Here is a 15,340-nt window from a genome sequence, read left to right as displayed (position 1 = left end):
AATTTTAGTATGGTATAAAATCCAGGATAAGGCAAAATGTCTATTCCCCCCCTTACTCTTTGAGTTAAATTATATATTGATACAGGTGCTGGAAAATGAAAGGAAATAATTGCTTTAACATTTTTTTCCTGAAACTGAAGAAAAAGGCGAGATCTGTACACTCCTTATGGGCAACAACTCTTTCAACACAGCATGGTTTTATAGCTCTCTCCTGATGGAAGAAATGCACACATTTTAATTTGTAACAATAAAAACTAATCTTTATTGAAACTATAAAAAGGAGCTTCCATTATAGACATTCCAGACACTGTTTACTCTATCACAGGAACATCTGTTACCTGAGTCTGAATCTAAATTTGTTGCTTGCAAATTTTTTCTCTCTTCTCGATCAGCCAATGACAATTTTGTAATTTCCATTTTAACTATATGTGACATTTGTAACTGCAGTATAGCAGCTTAAATATGCAGGCTGTAGTTCACATAAATCATGTCTGTAGAAATAAGAGCACCATGCCTTCCAGAGGTTTCATGGACACTTTCTCTAGTGACTCCCACTGCTCAAGGAACAAGACACCTTATCAATAGAAGAGCAGGTTGTCTTCTACAGGCAAGGCAGAATTTCTATGAAAAAACCTGAAGCACATTATCAAAGCATGATCAGGGTTCTAGTCACCCAGCCATGCCTTCTGATTTGGCTACAGAAGGATTGGTGCTCAGAAAATGGAGTTTTCTATTAATATATAGGTAATTTCCATTTCTTGAGCCGAAATACCTATTTCAGGAACTTTTGCTTGAGAAGTGGAATCTTCACAAAAGGTAAAATATTTATTCATTTATTTATAAAGAAATTGCATTAAAATGCAACAGTGTAAACCAAAAGGTTCCCCCCCCCGTTTAAAATAAGTCAGATAACCATAAAGCAGGTGAAAACTCAAACCATAAGAACATAAGACCTTGGTTCAGGCCAAGGTCCCACCTAGCCCAGCATCCTCTTCTCACAGTGGACAATCAGTTGCCTATGGGAAACCTGCAAGCAGGATCTGAGCACAAAAGCTCTCTACACACCATTCCTGTGGTTTCCAGCAACTGGTATTCAGAAGCATTGCTTCCACCAACTGGGGAGGTAGAACATAGCCATCATGGCTAGTAGCCATTCATACCAAATACCCAGAGAAATTTTAAAAATGTATTTTCAGCTTGCATGAATGAATGAGGTAATTCCCTGGGCATCTTAAGGTAGGGAGTTTCAAAACTTGGGTGCTACAGCTGAGAATGTCCCATCCCATGTTCCAGTTAGCTGAACTTCCAACTGACCAACCACACCTCTGTCTTGATTGGATTATGTCTTAGCTTTATTTATTCTATTTAAACACTGCTTTTGAAGCCAATAGTGGTCCTACAGTGGCTTCCAGATCAATTTTTAAAAACCACTACTACAATATATTTTAATAATATAAAACACACATGGTTAGCCTCCAGCCAATATTTCATTGTGTTTGTGATCAGACATTTGTTCCAGATTTACACAGCCTCCTTGAAATTAGATGGAAGAGAGACATAATGCTTATCTTGCAGTAGATTTTATGTAAATACATTGAATAAAATGAAAGACATGCTGGAACTCTGTTAGTGAGCTGCCAAAAGGATGAACAGCAGTCTCCCAGCATCAGCTTTTGGAACATAACAGTTAGGTAGGACTAAAGGTATCACGTAACAGTTTATCTGTGCTATATCTCAGGAGCATACCATGGTAGGGAAAGCTACAGCAGAACCTGTCTGTTCAGTTTCTGACATAGATCATCTACCAGGTTGATCAATGCCATCTCTGTTTCCAAAACAAGCTAAACCCGAATTAGAAAGGATCAAGATAAGGATCAGTTTCATTAAGAAAAACACACAGAGAGCCCTCAAGTTGCTATCACCAGCTCAGACACTGCTGAAGAATATGAAATTTCAGAGACTAGTAATTCCTTGGAATTGTTCCAATGAGGTTTACTTTAATAATGGTCTTATAAGTGCTTAGAACTGCTTCCTTCAACCCACTTGGAATATAAGCTCCCCTCATGAACCATTCACAACAAACATCAGCCAAATGGTTAGCCCCCCCTCTGGTTGTTAACAAATAAGGATAGCAATTGGGTATTGTTTATCTCTCATAATAAATACTACTACTACTACTACTAAAAAAAATATTATTTATATCCTGCCCTCCCCAACCAAAGCTGGGCTCAGAGCAGCTAACATCATACAAGTAAGACAATGCATAAAAACAGCGATCAATAAAATAAGACATCCCACAATTAATTCAAACAAATTAAAATGAAAACTGGACAAGTGGCAATCTTCAGGTTAAAATTGAAGGCGGTTACCAGCTGTTTCCACTGATATTATAAAAAAAAAAACCACCAATTTGCAGCACTGCTCATACCCTCAATCCACCTGATTGTCATCTTCATCTTTCCATATATTGTACATGGCATAACATGGTGTCTAAGACTGTGTGTATAAACCAGACTATTCACCCTTGAATCACTGTTATCTTCAAATGTAAAAAAATCAGTAAGAAAACTGGCACAATGGAACACTCTCCAATAATACAATGAATGAATCAAAATACAACTATTTATTATACTTCACAAAATAAAAAAACAAAACCCTTGAAATGAAAATTCATATTCCATATTTGAAAATGTTTGAGAACTCAGAATATTTTAAAATTTCTTGCAGAATCCAAGATATTAAAGAAATCCCAACTCTAAAAAAAGTAAAAAAATCTTTAAAACACCTTAAAAATAATAGTCCAGATTCTAGTATGGCATAGGTCCATCAATCACTCAAAATAAACTGATTTACATAAAGTGCCAGTCCACAGTCAATTTGAAAAGCACAGGAACTGTTTTTGGGGTTTTTTTGTATATAGTGCTGAGTATTTTTCTGTTCATGGTTTTTCCCCCCAATACTCAGAGTGGTCTAACAATACCCTTTTCCCAGGGAACTCTGGGAATCATAACTCTTTGAGGCAAATATGGCTCTCCTAACAACTGAGTATCCTTAACAAACTACAGTTCCCAAGCTTTATTGGTAGAAGCCATGACTGTTTAAAGTGGCATGCTAAATTATAGCACAAGTGGGTCCTTAGTCTAGAGCCAACTGGATTACAGGTATTTTATTAATTCTTGCACAAAACTCTTAAGGTTGGTATTATAGCCTCATATTCCTTGTGAAGGGTGAGTGAAATAGTGCCTTACCCAAGGGCACCTAGCAAATTCATGACTGATGGGGGGGGGGGGAAATCCCACAAAACATTTAAAATGGCATTTGATGTCAATCAGTCAAAGGCCTGGTTGAAGAGGAACATTTTTGCCGGGCATCTAAAAGTGTATAATGAAGGCGCCAGCCGAACCTCCTCGGGGAGAGCTTTCCATGAACGGAGCCACTGCAGAAAAGGTCCTTTCTCACGCTGCCATCCTCTGAACCTCTTGTGGAGGAGGCACATGAAAAAGGGCCTCAGAGGATGATCCCAGGGTCCGGATAGAGGTGGTCCTTGAGGCATGTGTGTGTGTGATATATTAAATTAAGTGTGTGTGTGTGTGAGTGAGTGTGATTAAATTAAATGTTCTAACAGATTTTTTATTCACATATAAGCATTCAGAGAAACCAAGATGGTTGTCCTTCTGTGCAGAGCTACTCCCAGGTAACAACATGCATCCTAAAGCAACCTAGACAGAATAAAACACATTTACTGTATTGGCCCGAATATAAGCTGCACTCTCCCCCCCCCCCAAATTCTGATTGTGAACAGTTAAAGTTCAGCTTATATTCACGACCTTATGCCACCGGCAAAACGGCACAGCTCCCCATCCCCAGGAAGCAGCCGCTTGCATGAGGCAATGGCGCCCAGAACAAAGGAGACAAAGGTGGGGAGAGGAGGCCACCGGCAAAGCGGCACAGCTCCACACACACACACACACCCAAGAGCAGCCTGGGAGCACAGGGCAATGGCACCTGTCCCATCTGTGGCTCCGAAGCCTCCCCCAAGCCGCTGAATTTTAAAGGTGGGACTTATTTGCAGGTGCGACTTATATTTGGGCCAATACGGTACATTGCATTGATTTCAATAGGGTAGAATACAGCACAATGTTGTGCCTATTTACTCAGAAGTAAGTCCCAACTGTGCTCAGTGAGACTTACTTCTAGATAAATGTGCACAGGATGACATCTGTTAACATGCATTTAATTCTCTCACTGAAAACAAAAGTGTTTAATCTGACTGCATTTTGCCTCTGATAAATATATCTAAATATGTTTGGGTAGATGTTGGTTCATTGTACCAGAATTCTATATCTAGCTGTTCTTTGAATCTCAGAAGATAATAAAATATGTTCACATAAAAAGATGTTCAACTATTTTAAAACTGTGAGGTGTTTTATATACTCACTTCTTATTTTTTTATCATTACATTCTTTAAGCCTGGCAGAAACGTAATGTTAGTCAATGACAAACTGAGCTCTGCCTATGAAAAATGAATGGTTTCAATTTGATTTTTAAATTGCATTTCAATATGGTCCACACTGCATATCACTTTACAGAACTTGAAATGCAGCGAAGCAGAGCATTTCCCATCAACCAAGCCAAGAACACATCTTATGAACTGTATAATGGTATTTCACAGCATATCCAACGATAGGGAACTAACTATTTCCACTTGTGGGAAACAGGATTACTTTCTCCTGGATTACAATCTTCCTTTGTTGATTTCAGGCCCCAGGCAGAGGTGGCAAAGGGTTCTTCCCCAGCCACGAGGTCTCTGTGTTATCTGAGGCTCACTTCGCTGCAAGCAAAGCAGGTGCACAGATGTTCACAACAGGAATAGATTTCTCTTCTTTATTTATCATTAAAACCTAAATTAAAAAGTTGGGCCAAAGGAAACATAATTTGCCTAGGTAGGCATATGGTTGAAAAGCTGTATGCAGAAATAGTTATCTTTTTCATCACTGTAAAATTGCAGACATGTACCATGTGGTATCCTCCCAGTGATCTCTTGTAGATCATCATTTTTATAAATTACTTTTAATCAGGACCAATGAGCATACATACAAATTAAAGGCAGGCAGCCTGTACCAAACCAATAATAATGTCTCAGAACTTTCAGTGCACAGTTCATTTCTTCTGTTCCTCTAAGAGGCAGCTGCAGTAAATGCAAGTGCAGGAAAACTGAGTTATAGAGTCAGTTTTATTTCATGATGGCCAAATGGAAATATGATGCTCTTTGACACTTATTGCACTTTAAATTTTAAGTGCATACATGTGCATTATTAACCTTACTTTTTGTTACAGGCATGGTTGCATAATCAGAATGCCTGGAAGTCCACACACCGATTTTAGAACCACAGCAGAAATAATGGGATAAGAACCTGCAGATTGCTACTTGTGTTTTCATTTTTTTCTTAGCACAGTAATGTGCCTTCTGTTTGTGCATGTTGTGGCACTCATTACAAAGGCACCAGCATTATTTCAGGGCTATTCTTCTGAGTTCCCCTTTCCTTCTTCTCATTCACTCTCATAATTCTGCAATCCCAAATAATCCTATTGGCTGTGATTTTTGTTGATGCTGCATTAGAAGTGATGACAACATGGTTAAGTGTAAATAAAATGGTAATGTAGGCAAAGAAGGCTGAGGATGGTGAGGTCAAAGCATAAGGAGACTGCAGGGCATAAATTTTGCTGCAAAAATTGAAGGACAAGATGGTGACCATTCCTAGTTCCATGTACAGAAGCCAGCTGGGGTGCCAACAGTGCCAAATTTAGGGCAGTGCGGGACGTTCCTCTGCACAAGGCGTGGAGCTAAGAGGGCGCAAAATTAAAAAGGTCTATAATTCAGAAGATCCATTTGGGGGTGCCAAAATCTGCATTACAAAGGATGCCATGTTACAAAAATTTATAAAAGTCCAACCCTGCTGCCAGCTGAATCTGACTTCAACATTGGTGACAGGATAGCATCTTCAACCACACCCAAGGCAGCAGTTAGAGGCCCTTGGGAATGGCTGGAGGCTCAGGAGGAACAGCCAGGAGCTACTGCTGCCTCTGACACCTACTGCCTGAGACAGTTGTCTCACTTTGCCTAATGGTAGAGCTAGCCCAAGTAAATTGGCAATGCACAGAAGATTCAGAAAAGGCAACAAAGGGACACAGAAAAATGAAACCAATATATATGTTCAGTGAGATGAGCATTTGACGAGGCTTAATTTATTCAGTAGCATCTTTCTTCTTTCCTTTCCTTCTCTCTTTTATCCAGCATGTGTCATATGGTTATATGTGTCATAAGCTCATACCAATGACAAAACTTAGTTGGTCTCTAAGGTGCTACTGGAAGGAACTTTTTTATTATGGTTATTTATATCGGTGGTTTTTTTTCAACACTCCCAAATTCTCCTACACATTCAAGGTATGAATTGTTGTAAGAAAGTATTAGAAAGTACAGAAAGAGTAAGGTAATGATGATAAGTACATTCATCACCAGAAAGGTTATACACATCGGGAAATGATAGGAAGTCTATTCTATGTTAGCAAAAAGATCGGAAGAAAGAGATTGCATAAATTTAATTTAAATTTATTAGTACATGATTGTTTTCATCTTGGTATATTGTGTATGTTATCTATGAATTTCAATAAAGTATTTAAACTGGGGGGGCAAATTCTCCACATTCTGGATAGTTTAAACAGAATTTCATATAGTTTATAATAGTTCAACTTTTTGTAAAATACAGCAGGAAATGTCTATCCATATGTCAGGGCAATTGGACAAATTCATTAAGCAGTAAGCATCTCTCTCTCTCTCTCTGTTACTTGAAGAAAGAGTAAATTAAGTTCCATCAGTCAGCTCATCAAAATGTCAATGCTGAATCAGTTAAATTTGGTCAAATACTTCTCTTATAGTTTCAGTCTTGTTTTACTTAATTTGTTTTTCAAGTGTGTGTGTGTGTGTGTGTTTCTGTGTGTTACCTTTAGCTTATAAAACTGATTTACTAAATTAGAATTCAGATTGAGGTGCCCTAAACTATGTAAAATACACCCTCTGCTGGCTGTTAGAAGAATGTTACATGATCTTTTTTTTTTCAACACAAAACCATACTCTAAGAAAAGATTTCCATAGTTCTTTTAAAAAAAAACAAAAAACCATTGACTTGGAATACCGATTTTCACATTTTTATCCATCTTGCCTTCATGTGAAAGAGTGCAATACTCATCTCACTTATTAGCTGAAGGAAAATGTATGCCATAGAAACCTAAGCAACAAATGACTTCCATTACAGAGAAAAGCACATCCTTTTAGCTTAGATCAGGGGTCCCCAGACTACGGCCCGCGGGCCGGATGCGGCCCAATTGGCCTTCCAATCTGGCCCGCGAAAGGTCTGGGGATCAGCATGGCCATCCCGCACTTAAAAAAAATTTTTTCAAGCCGAGAGCCAAGCCGAGAGCAATTTTCCTCCTTCGTCGCCATTTCCCCCCTCTCCTTCATCGTGGTTGGCCAGCAGCAGCCAATCAAAAAGTCGGAGTGCTTCAGCCAATGGGTGGGCAGCAGCTGCACGTGCACAGGAGGAAAGGGGCTGTGCAAAGCTGGCCGATCGCCATTTTCAGCAGCCGCTTCTAGCCAGAGCAGAGCCAGCCGGAGAAACCCCTTTCTTTGCTGCCGTTCCACCCTCCGCCGCAAGCAGCCCCTGCTGAAAGGTACGTGGTTTGTGTGTGTGTGTGTGTGTGTGTGTGTGTGTGTGTATGTTTCTGTGTTTCTGCTTAGCCGCGCTGCCGCTCCCGCCGCCGGAGCTGGGCTGGCCCGACCTGCCGCTTGAAGAGGAGTTGGCCTGGGCCGCCTGGCCACCGCCCTAATGGCCCCCTCCGCAGCCGCCCTGGTGGCTCCCTCCTCCGCCGCCATTGCCGCGGCCACCTTAATGGCCCCCTCCGCAGCCGCCCTGGTGGCTCCCTCCGCCGCCGCCATTGCCGCGGCTCCCTTAATGGCCCCCTCCGCCGCCTGGCCGCCGTCGCCATTGCCGCCGCCGCCCTGGTGGCCCCCTCCGCCGCCGCCATTGCCGCGGCCACCTTAATGGCCCCCTCCGCAGCCGCCCTGGTGGCTCCCTCCTCCGCCGCCATTGCCGCGGCCCCCTTAATGGCCCCCTCCGCCGCCTGGCCGCCGTCGCCATTGCCGCCGCCGCCCTGGTGGCCCCCTCCGCCGCGGCCACCTTAATGGCCCCCTCCGCAGCCGCCCTGGTGGCTCCCTCCTCCGCCGCCATTGCCGCGGCCCCCTTAATGGCCCCTGCCGCCGCCTGGCCGCCGCCGCCATTGCCGCCGCCGCCGCCATTGCCGCCGCCGCCCTGGTGGCCCCCTCCGCCGCCGCCATTGCCGCGGCCACCTTAATGGCCCCCTCCGCAGCCGCCCTGGTGGCTCCCTCCTCCGCCGCCATTGCCGCGGCCCCCTTAATGGCCCCCTCCGCCGCCTGGCCGCCGTCGCCATTGCCGCCGCCGCCATTGCCGCGGCCACCTTAATGGCCCCCTCCGCAGCCGCCCTGGTGGCTCCCTCCGCAGCCGCCATTGCCGCGGCCCCCTTAATGGCCCCCGCCGCCGCCTGGCCGCCGCCATTGCCGCCGCCGCCCTGGTGGCCCCCTCCGCCGCCGCCATTGCCGCGGCCACCTTAATGGCCCCCTCCGCAGCCGCCCTGGTGGCTCCCTCCTCCGCCGCCATTGCCGCGGTCCCCTTAATGGCCCCCTCCGTCGCCACCTGGCCAAATTCTACAATTAAAGGCGCTGGGTGAGTCTCAAGCTCGCCGGCAAGCAAAGCCTCGCTGGCTTGCCCACCTGGCCGTCCCAAACTGAGCGCAAGCTCTCCAAACCGAACCAGAGGGGCGAGTGATCTTTTCGAGGGTTCATCTCATTGGCGAGGAAAAGGCACTTTGCACATGCCTCGCTCAGAGCCGGTACCACGTTACTTAAGTTTGTTAGAGCTTTGTTGCTTTGCCACATATATACCCTCAAAGGGAGTTAGTGAAAAGATGCTTCTTTGCAACTCTTGACTTGCCACTTTATGAACAAGGTTCTCAATTTCCTGCAAGTTGCACAGAAGCTTCTTTATGCTGAATCAGACTATTTATCTAGCCCAGTTTTGTCAGCCCAGCTCTTCAGGGTTTCAGGGGGAGGCCTCTCCCAGTTCTGCATGGAAATGCAATGTATGTTCTCTAACCACCACCGACCCACGAACCTTCCCCTGATGTCCTCCTCACCAGCCCTCTTTGAGCACACCATTTCCCTTTCCTTTCAAGTGTGGCAGGGGGAGGGTGTTGCATTAGACTTGGCTTACATATACTCAAGCCACATCTGTGGTTTTTCCGTGGGGAGCTCCTCCACATGCCTGAGTTGTGGCCAGCACCAACATGAATGGATACATGCATGAAGCAAGCCTTAGCATTGTTACCACCCATCAAGCACAGACACAGCAGACAACTGTTATTAATTACCCCATGCCACCTCATCTCTAACCAGTTTTCTCCCATTGCTTGTTTCCAGGCTTCCTTTGGGAGTTCCAGCCCAGGTTTGGAACAGGAGTTCCTTCTTCTGAGATTCCGGCAGTGCGAAGCTTTTGGGTACGGGTAGGCGCATCTGTCAAAAGATGCTTTGTGTATTTTCTCGCTTTCTTCATGTTAAAAGTCACTTGTTTGGTTCTAGAAGGGCCAAGCCCTGTAGAGCTGTTCTCTCTTGTACAAACCACTTTCTGCTTTGCCAAATGTATATTTTTTCATAAGTATGTCCCCCTGAATTGAGAAGAAATTTCTTATTGAGAAATGAACTTAAAGTTGCAGCCTTGAAATCTGAGATCTTCAGAATTGACTAATGTTCCCCTTTCTTTCCTGCTTAGCTGTTTTCTCTCTTTCCCACAGGCCTCACCCCCAGCTTCTTCGTCCCATCAGTCCTTCCACCTTTTAAAAAGAGGAGACTCTCTCTCTCTCTGCTGCCCACCCAGAGAGAAACGCCAAGGCACCAGGTAAGCAAGCACAGTGGAATGGCCCTTGGCCATATCCAGTGCACATTTTTATGCACATTTTCATGCACAGGGATTAACTCAGTACAGAGTGGAAATAATGTGTTAGTTTAGCAATGCATAGTTAGTTTTCAGAGACGGGCCTAGAATACACATATATTTTATTTTATTCGCTGCTTTGCTTTCTCTTAAGACAGCCCTGAATGGTTATAAAATAGTTAGGGTGATGGCAAATAATCAGTTGTTGCCATTATCATTTTTCTTGCTCTTCTAAGTTTATTGGTATTTTACTGACACCAATTTTCCATCCATAGGAAATCATGTCACGTAAAAGAAAAGTGGACTCCGAGTGCAGAGTTTTCAACGAACAGTGGACATACGACTACTTTTTCACCCAATACAAAGAAAGAGGCGTTTGTCTTATTTGCCACGACACGGTGTCTGTCTTCAAGCAATTCAATATCCAACGACACTACAATACTCACCACAAGGATAGATATTCTTCTTTGACAGGACAATTAAGAAAAGATGAAATAGCGAGACTGAAAACTGCCTTGACAGCTCAACAAAATGTGTTTGTGAAGCGGAAGCAGGAGAACATTTCGTCTTTGCGAGCAAGTTTTCAGATTTCCAGGCTTATAGCCCGCAATGGAAAACCCTTTGTAGAGGGAGAATTTGTTAAAGAATGTATTCTTACAGCCTCCAAAGAGATGTGTCCGGAGAAGACTGAATTGTTTTCCACATTGAGTCTTTCTGGAAGCACAGTGACTCGTAGGATTGAAGAAATGGGGGGAAATTTGCATGAACTTTTGCAAAATTCCTCAGAAAAGCTTCGTTACTTCTCGCTGGCACTGGACGAAAGCACAGATATCCGTGATTCTGCGCAACTCCTAATTTTCATCCGTGGAACAAATGAAAAGTTTGAATTCACAGAAGAGCTTGCTGCACTGCAAAGCATCAAGGGAACAACGACTGGAGAGGATATCTTTGCAAAAGTTCAGCAAACTATCCATGATTTGAAGTTGGACTGGGCTAAACTTGCCAGTATCACAACAGATGGTGCTCCTAGCATGGTGGGGCGTACAAGAGGAGTGGTTGCACGCATCAACCAAGAGATGGACAGACACAATCAGCCACATCCAATAGCAATACACTGCCTTATCCACCAACAAGTGCTGTGTTGCAAAAGATCGCTGAAGTTGGACGCAGTCATGAAAACTGTGGTGTCCTATGTGAACTTCATTAGAGCTCATGCACTTAACCACAGGCAGTTTCAAGAATTTCTGTCAGAGTTAAATGTTGAGCATGAAGATCTACCATACCACACAGAGGTCCGTTGGCTGAGTCGAGGAAGAGTTTTAAAACGTTTCTACGAATTACTTCCTCAAGTTTATGATTTTATGCTGATGAAAGACAGAGAAGTGCCAGAGCTCCAAGATGACGAATGGAAATGGCTGCTTGCCTTTCTGACTGACATAACCGAGCTACTGAACAGTTTCAATATTCAATTGCAAGGAAAGGGGAAGCTCATTGGTGAAATGTTTGCACATGTGAAAGCGTTCCAAGGGAAATTAGACTTAATTGTTAGACATGTGAAGGAGAAAAACTTTTTTCATCTCCCCACAACTCAAAACCGGTCATTGGGAAATCCAACAGTTCCATTCCCAAAAGAAGCATGTGTGGATTTAGTGGAGAGTCTGCAAAAGGAGTTCCAAACAAGATTTAAGGAGCTTCACATCCATGAAAAGGACATACATCTTTTCCGAAACCCTTTTTGTGTGGACATTGACACTGCAGATCCCATTCACCAAATGGAATTGATTGAACTGCAAACTTGTGATGCTTTGAAAGACGCATTCAAGACAAGCAGCCTTGCAGATTTCTACGCATCTCTCCCCTCAGAGACATATCCAAACATCAGAAACCATGCACTCAGATTTGCAACGGTCTTTGGCAGCACATATGTCTGCGAGCAAACTTTCTCTAGGATGAAACATCTGAAATCTCCCACGAGATCAAGACTGACAGATGAACACTTACATCACTTGCTAAGACTAGCAGTGACCAATATGGAACCAGATATAGACCATCTCATCAGCCAAAAGCAGGCCCATTCTTCCCATTCTTCCCATTGAAGTTTTTGTTGATTACAATCATTCTTTAATTTAAATATTGTATGGTGTTGTTTTATTTAAAATATTATTTTGTGTTGATTAAAATCATTATTTTAAATTTAAATATTGTATTGTTTTTCTGTTTTTTGTGCACCAAATGCAATATGTTCAATGTGCATAGGATTTCGGCTCCCCCCACCCCCAAAAAATATAGTCCGGCCCAGCGAAGGGTCTGAGGGCGGTGGACCGGCCCCCGGCTGAAAAAGTTTGGGGACCCCTGGCTTAGATCATAAGAACACTATTGGAATAAAATAAAGAATACAATCAAAATAAACTATGCCATATACTGCAAAATGATATACAATGTTAACAATATATCTAGAATATTAATGGCAAGCATAATAGTGATATTAGTGCATTTTTTTACGCTAGCCCTATTGATACACTACACTGCACATTTTAATGTATTAGGGCTGATATTCTGACATGCACTTATATGATAAAGAGTAGCTGTTAGGATCACTTTTGCATGTTACAGGGAGAGGCATAAAGTGCATATGCAAGTACATTTAATATCCTGATTTTTGCCACTTTTATACCATGAAAATATGAACTCACTTATTTGTGATCCAGGTGATCTTTATATATTATTGTTGCTTTTGTTTCATTTATTCAATGTTTTACTTCCCATAAAGACTCAAAGTGATTTACGAGAATAAAAAATCAAATATGGAGTATAACGTTAGACACTGATACAGTGCAGACAAAAAGGAGGTTAAACAATCATTCCTCCACCACCGCAACAAGTAGCCCCAAAACATATTCAATTACTGCAATACTGGTGTCCTATATATACATGTATCTGCAAGCATTCTTTATGTTGGAAAATGGAGGCCATCACTAATACCATCTTATAAACAATGGATAAGGAAAATGTGGGAGTTGGCTTTAATGTCCAGTTTAACACACTCTGTAAGATTTAAGCCTCTTCTCTGCTGGTGTCCGGCACAATAAGGAGTTGTGGAGTCCACTTCCCTAGTGCCGGCCTGGTGATGCTAGGCTGCAGCTCCACTCCCAGGTCAGGCTTGACCTTGGGGCAGTATCAGTGGACAGAAGGAACATCGTCTGGAGTGCCATGCCTCTCCTCCCCTAGCCTCCAGTGTACAAGCTCTGTGAGGTTGCAGCTCCTCTCCTGGGTCAGTCAAGACCCAGGGGCAGCAGCAGTGGAGAGAAGGAGTGGCAGCAGAGGCAGTACTGTGCCTCTCCTCCACTGGGCCCAGCATCACCAGGTCACAGCTCCTCTCCTGGGTTAAGTCTGACCCAGGGACAGCAGGGGCAGAGAAAAGGAACGGTGGCAGTAGTGCCACACCTCTCCTGCACTGGGCTACAGTGTGCAAAGGAGGCAAGGACAGCCCCTGCGGAAAGATCATCCTTGCAGCACCGGCTATTCTAGCAGCTCCTGCAGTTGGCAGGCTTGAGCTGCTGGTTCCAACATGTCACTCAGGCTGGGCTTCAGTGGTGGCAGTGAGCCTCTCGTCTTCCAACTGCTCTCCAGCAGTTGCTACAAGCTTCCAAAGGGAGGAGGCCAGCAGCAGCAGCCATGGAGAGGATCATTCTCTTCCCCAAGCTTGGTGGCGGTTCTGGAGCAGGAAAATGGAACATTCCTGGATCCAAATGGAAGCCAGGGATGATTCTGTGATTCTAGAATGTCTCACTAAAATTGAGGCGGTTGGAGGGTATGCCTTATTATGAATACATTCATGTGTCCTTATTTTGACCCCTTCCCTATGTTCATATAATATGTGGAAGAAACTGAAGTAGAGGCAGTCAAGCAACTAGGGTTGCAGACTCAAAAGAGGACAGGACTTCTGTGCCTTTAATTGCCCTGTTCTCTTTTGAGTCTGGAAACCTTGGAAATTAAACAAAGGGTCTGCTGGTTTCTCTTTAAGGTTTCCAGACTCAAAAGAGAGCAATTAAAGGCACAGAAGTCCTGTCCTCTATTGAGTCTGGCAACCCTACAAGCAACAGTTAAGGCTTGTGTATGCCAATCCAATGCCTCTTTATTCAGAAATCTTTCTGGGTTCAGTGGAGCTCCCAAAAAGAGTAAATAAGATTTCAGAGGCAGAAAATTAATACTGCAATTAAAATCAACAGGGTTTAAGAGAGCCTATGTTTCATATACTCCTATGTTTTGCAGCCAGGAGCAGGGCCGTCTTGAGCAGATCGCGCGCCCTGGTGCTGAGGGGCGGAGATCACTCCGCCGCCCGCCCCGCCCTCGCAGGGCGCAATTGGTTTCCGCGCGGCGCCCTCCTTGCCAGGCCGGTGCCCAGCTTACCAGCCCCCCCGCCGTGGTGCACTGCGCCACTGGGGGTCTATGTAGAGCCGGCCCTAGCCAGGAGAATGCTAAGATTTCCTTGTTCATAAAATGGCATCTTGGTTTGTAACTAAGTGTTGTTGTTGTTTAGTCGTTTAGTCGTGTCCGACTCTTCGTGACCCCATGGACCATAGCACGCCAGGCACTCCTGTCTTGCACTGCCTCCCGCAGTTTGGTCAAACTCATGTTCGTAGCTTCGAGAACACTGTCCAACCATCTTGTCCTCTGTCGTCCCCTTCTCCTAGTGCCCTCAATCTTTCCCAACACCAGGGTCTTTTCCAAGGATTCTTCTCTTCTCATGAGGTGGCCAAAGTATTGTAACTAAGTACTCCACTACATTAGTAAAAAAATTTGTTATAACCCTGTGACACCAGATGGCACTGTAGAGTTTCATCCATTGGTAATGTGATTTCCCATTACAGTATGAGCTTTACAACACATTTTCCTGAAACGTTTTTTTTAATGTGTCTAGATCCACCCTCAATGTATTTCATTTGTCAGCACAGTACAGATCCAATGGGCCATATTCTAATAGGACAACAGCATCATCAGATACATTTAGACTGTTGTTTATCAGTACGTTTTGGTTGCAGGCATCATATGGAAACTCATGAAATGTCTTCTGTGTTTGTAATTCTATTACTGGATTCCCATAGCATGCAGATTGGTCTACACACATTCCAGCTAATATCACATGGATAGTTTCCAGGTAAGCACCAATATGCTAGTAAAGTATCTACTAGGAAAGGTTCTGTGATCTTCCACATAACAAAGAATTCAGAAGTGGAGGTCTTGAGGGAAAAGTAGGAAACAATGACTTGACTTGCAAT

At 43.8% G+C, this 15,340-nt stretch overlaps 1 protein-coding gene across 1 annotated transcript; it reads left to right on the top strand.

Moving 5' to 3' along the window:
• The first annotated feature begins 7,651 nt into the window (after positions 1–7,651).
• On the top strand, positions 7,652–12,260 carry LOC132592750 (general transcription factor II-I repeat domain-containing protein 2A-like). The gene is made up of 4 exons (XM_060279597.2): positions 7,652–7,728; positions 9,551–9,627; positions 9,922–10,025; positions 10,337–12,260. Exon 4 carries the CDS (start codon positions 10,343–10,345, stop codon positions 12,155–12,157), a length of 1,815 nt encoding a protein of 604 aa, XP_060135580.2. The 5' UTR covers positions 7,652–7,728; positions 9,551–9,627; positions 9,922–10,025; positions 10,337–10,342; the 3' UTR covers positions 12,158–12,260.
• The last annotated feature ends 3,080 nt before the right edge of the window (positions 12,261–15,340 follow it).

The sequence above is a fragment of the Zootoca vivipara genome, chromosome 4 (assembly GCF_965207765.1).
Source record: "Zootoca vivipara chromosome 4, rZooViv2.hap1.1, whole genome shotgun sequence".
In the NCBI taxonomy this organism is placed as follows: domain Eukaryota; kingdom Metazoa; phylum Chordata; class Lepidosauria; order Squamata; family Lacertidae; genus Zootoca; species Zootoca vivipara.
The sequence above is the reverse complement of the archived record's forward strand: the minus strand, read 5'-3'. Positions and strand labels throughout refer to the sequence as shown.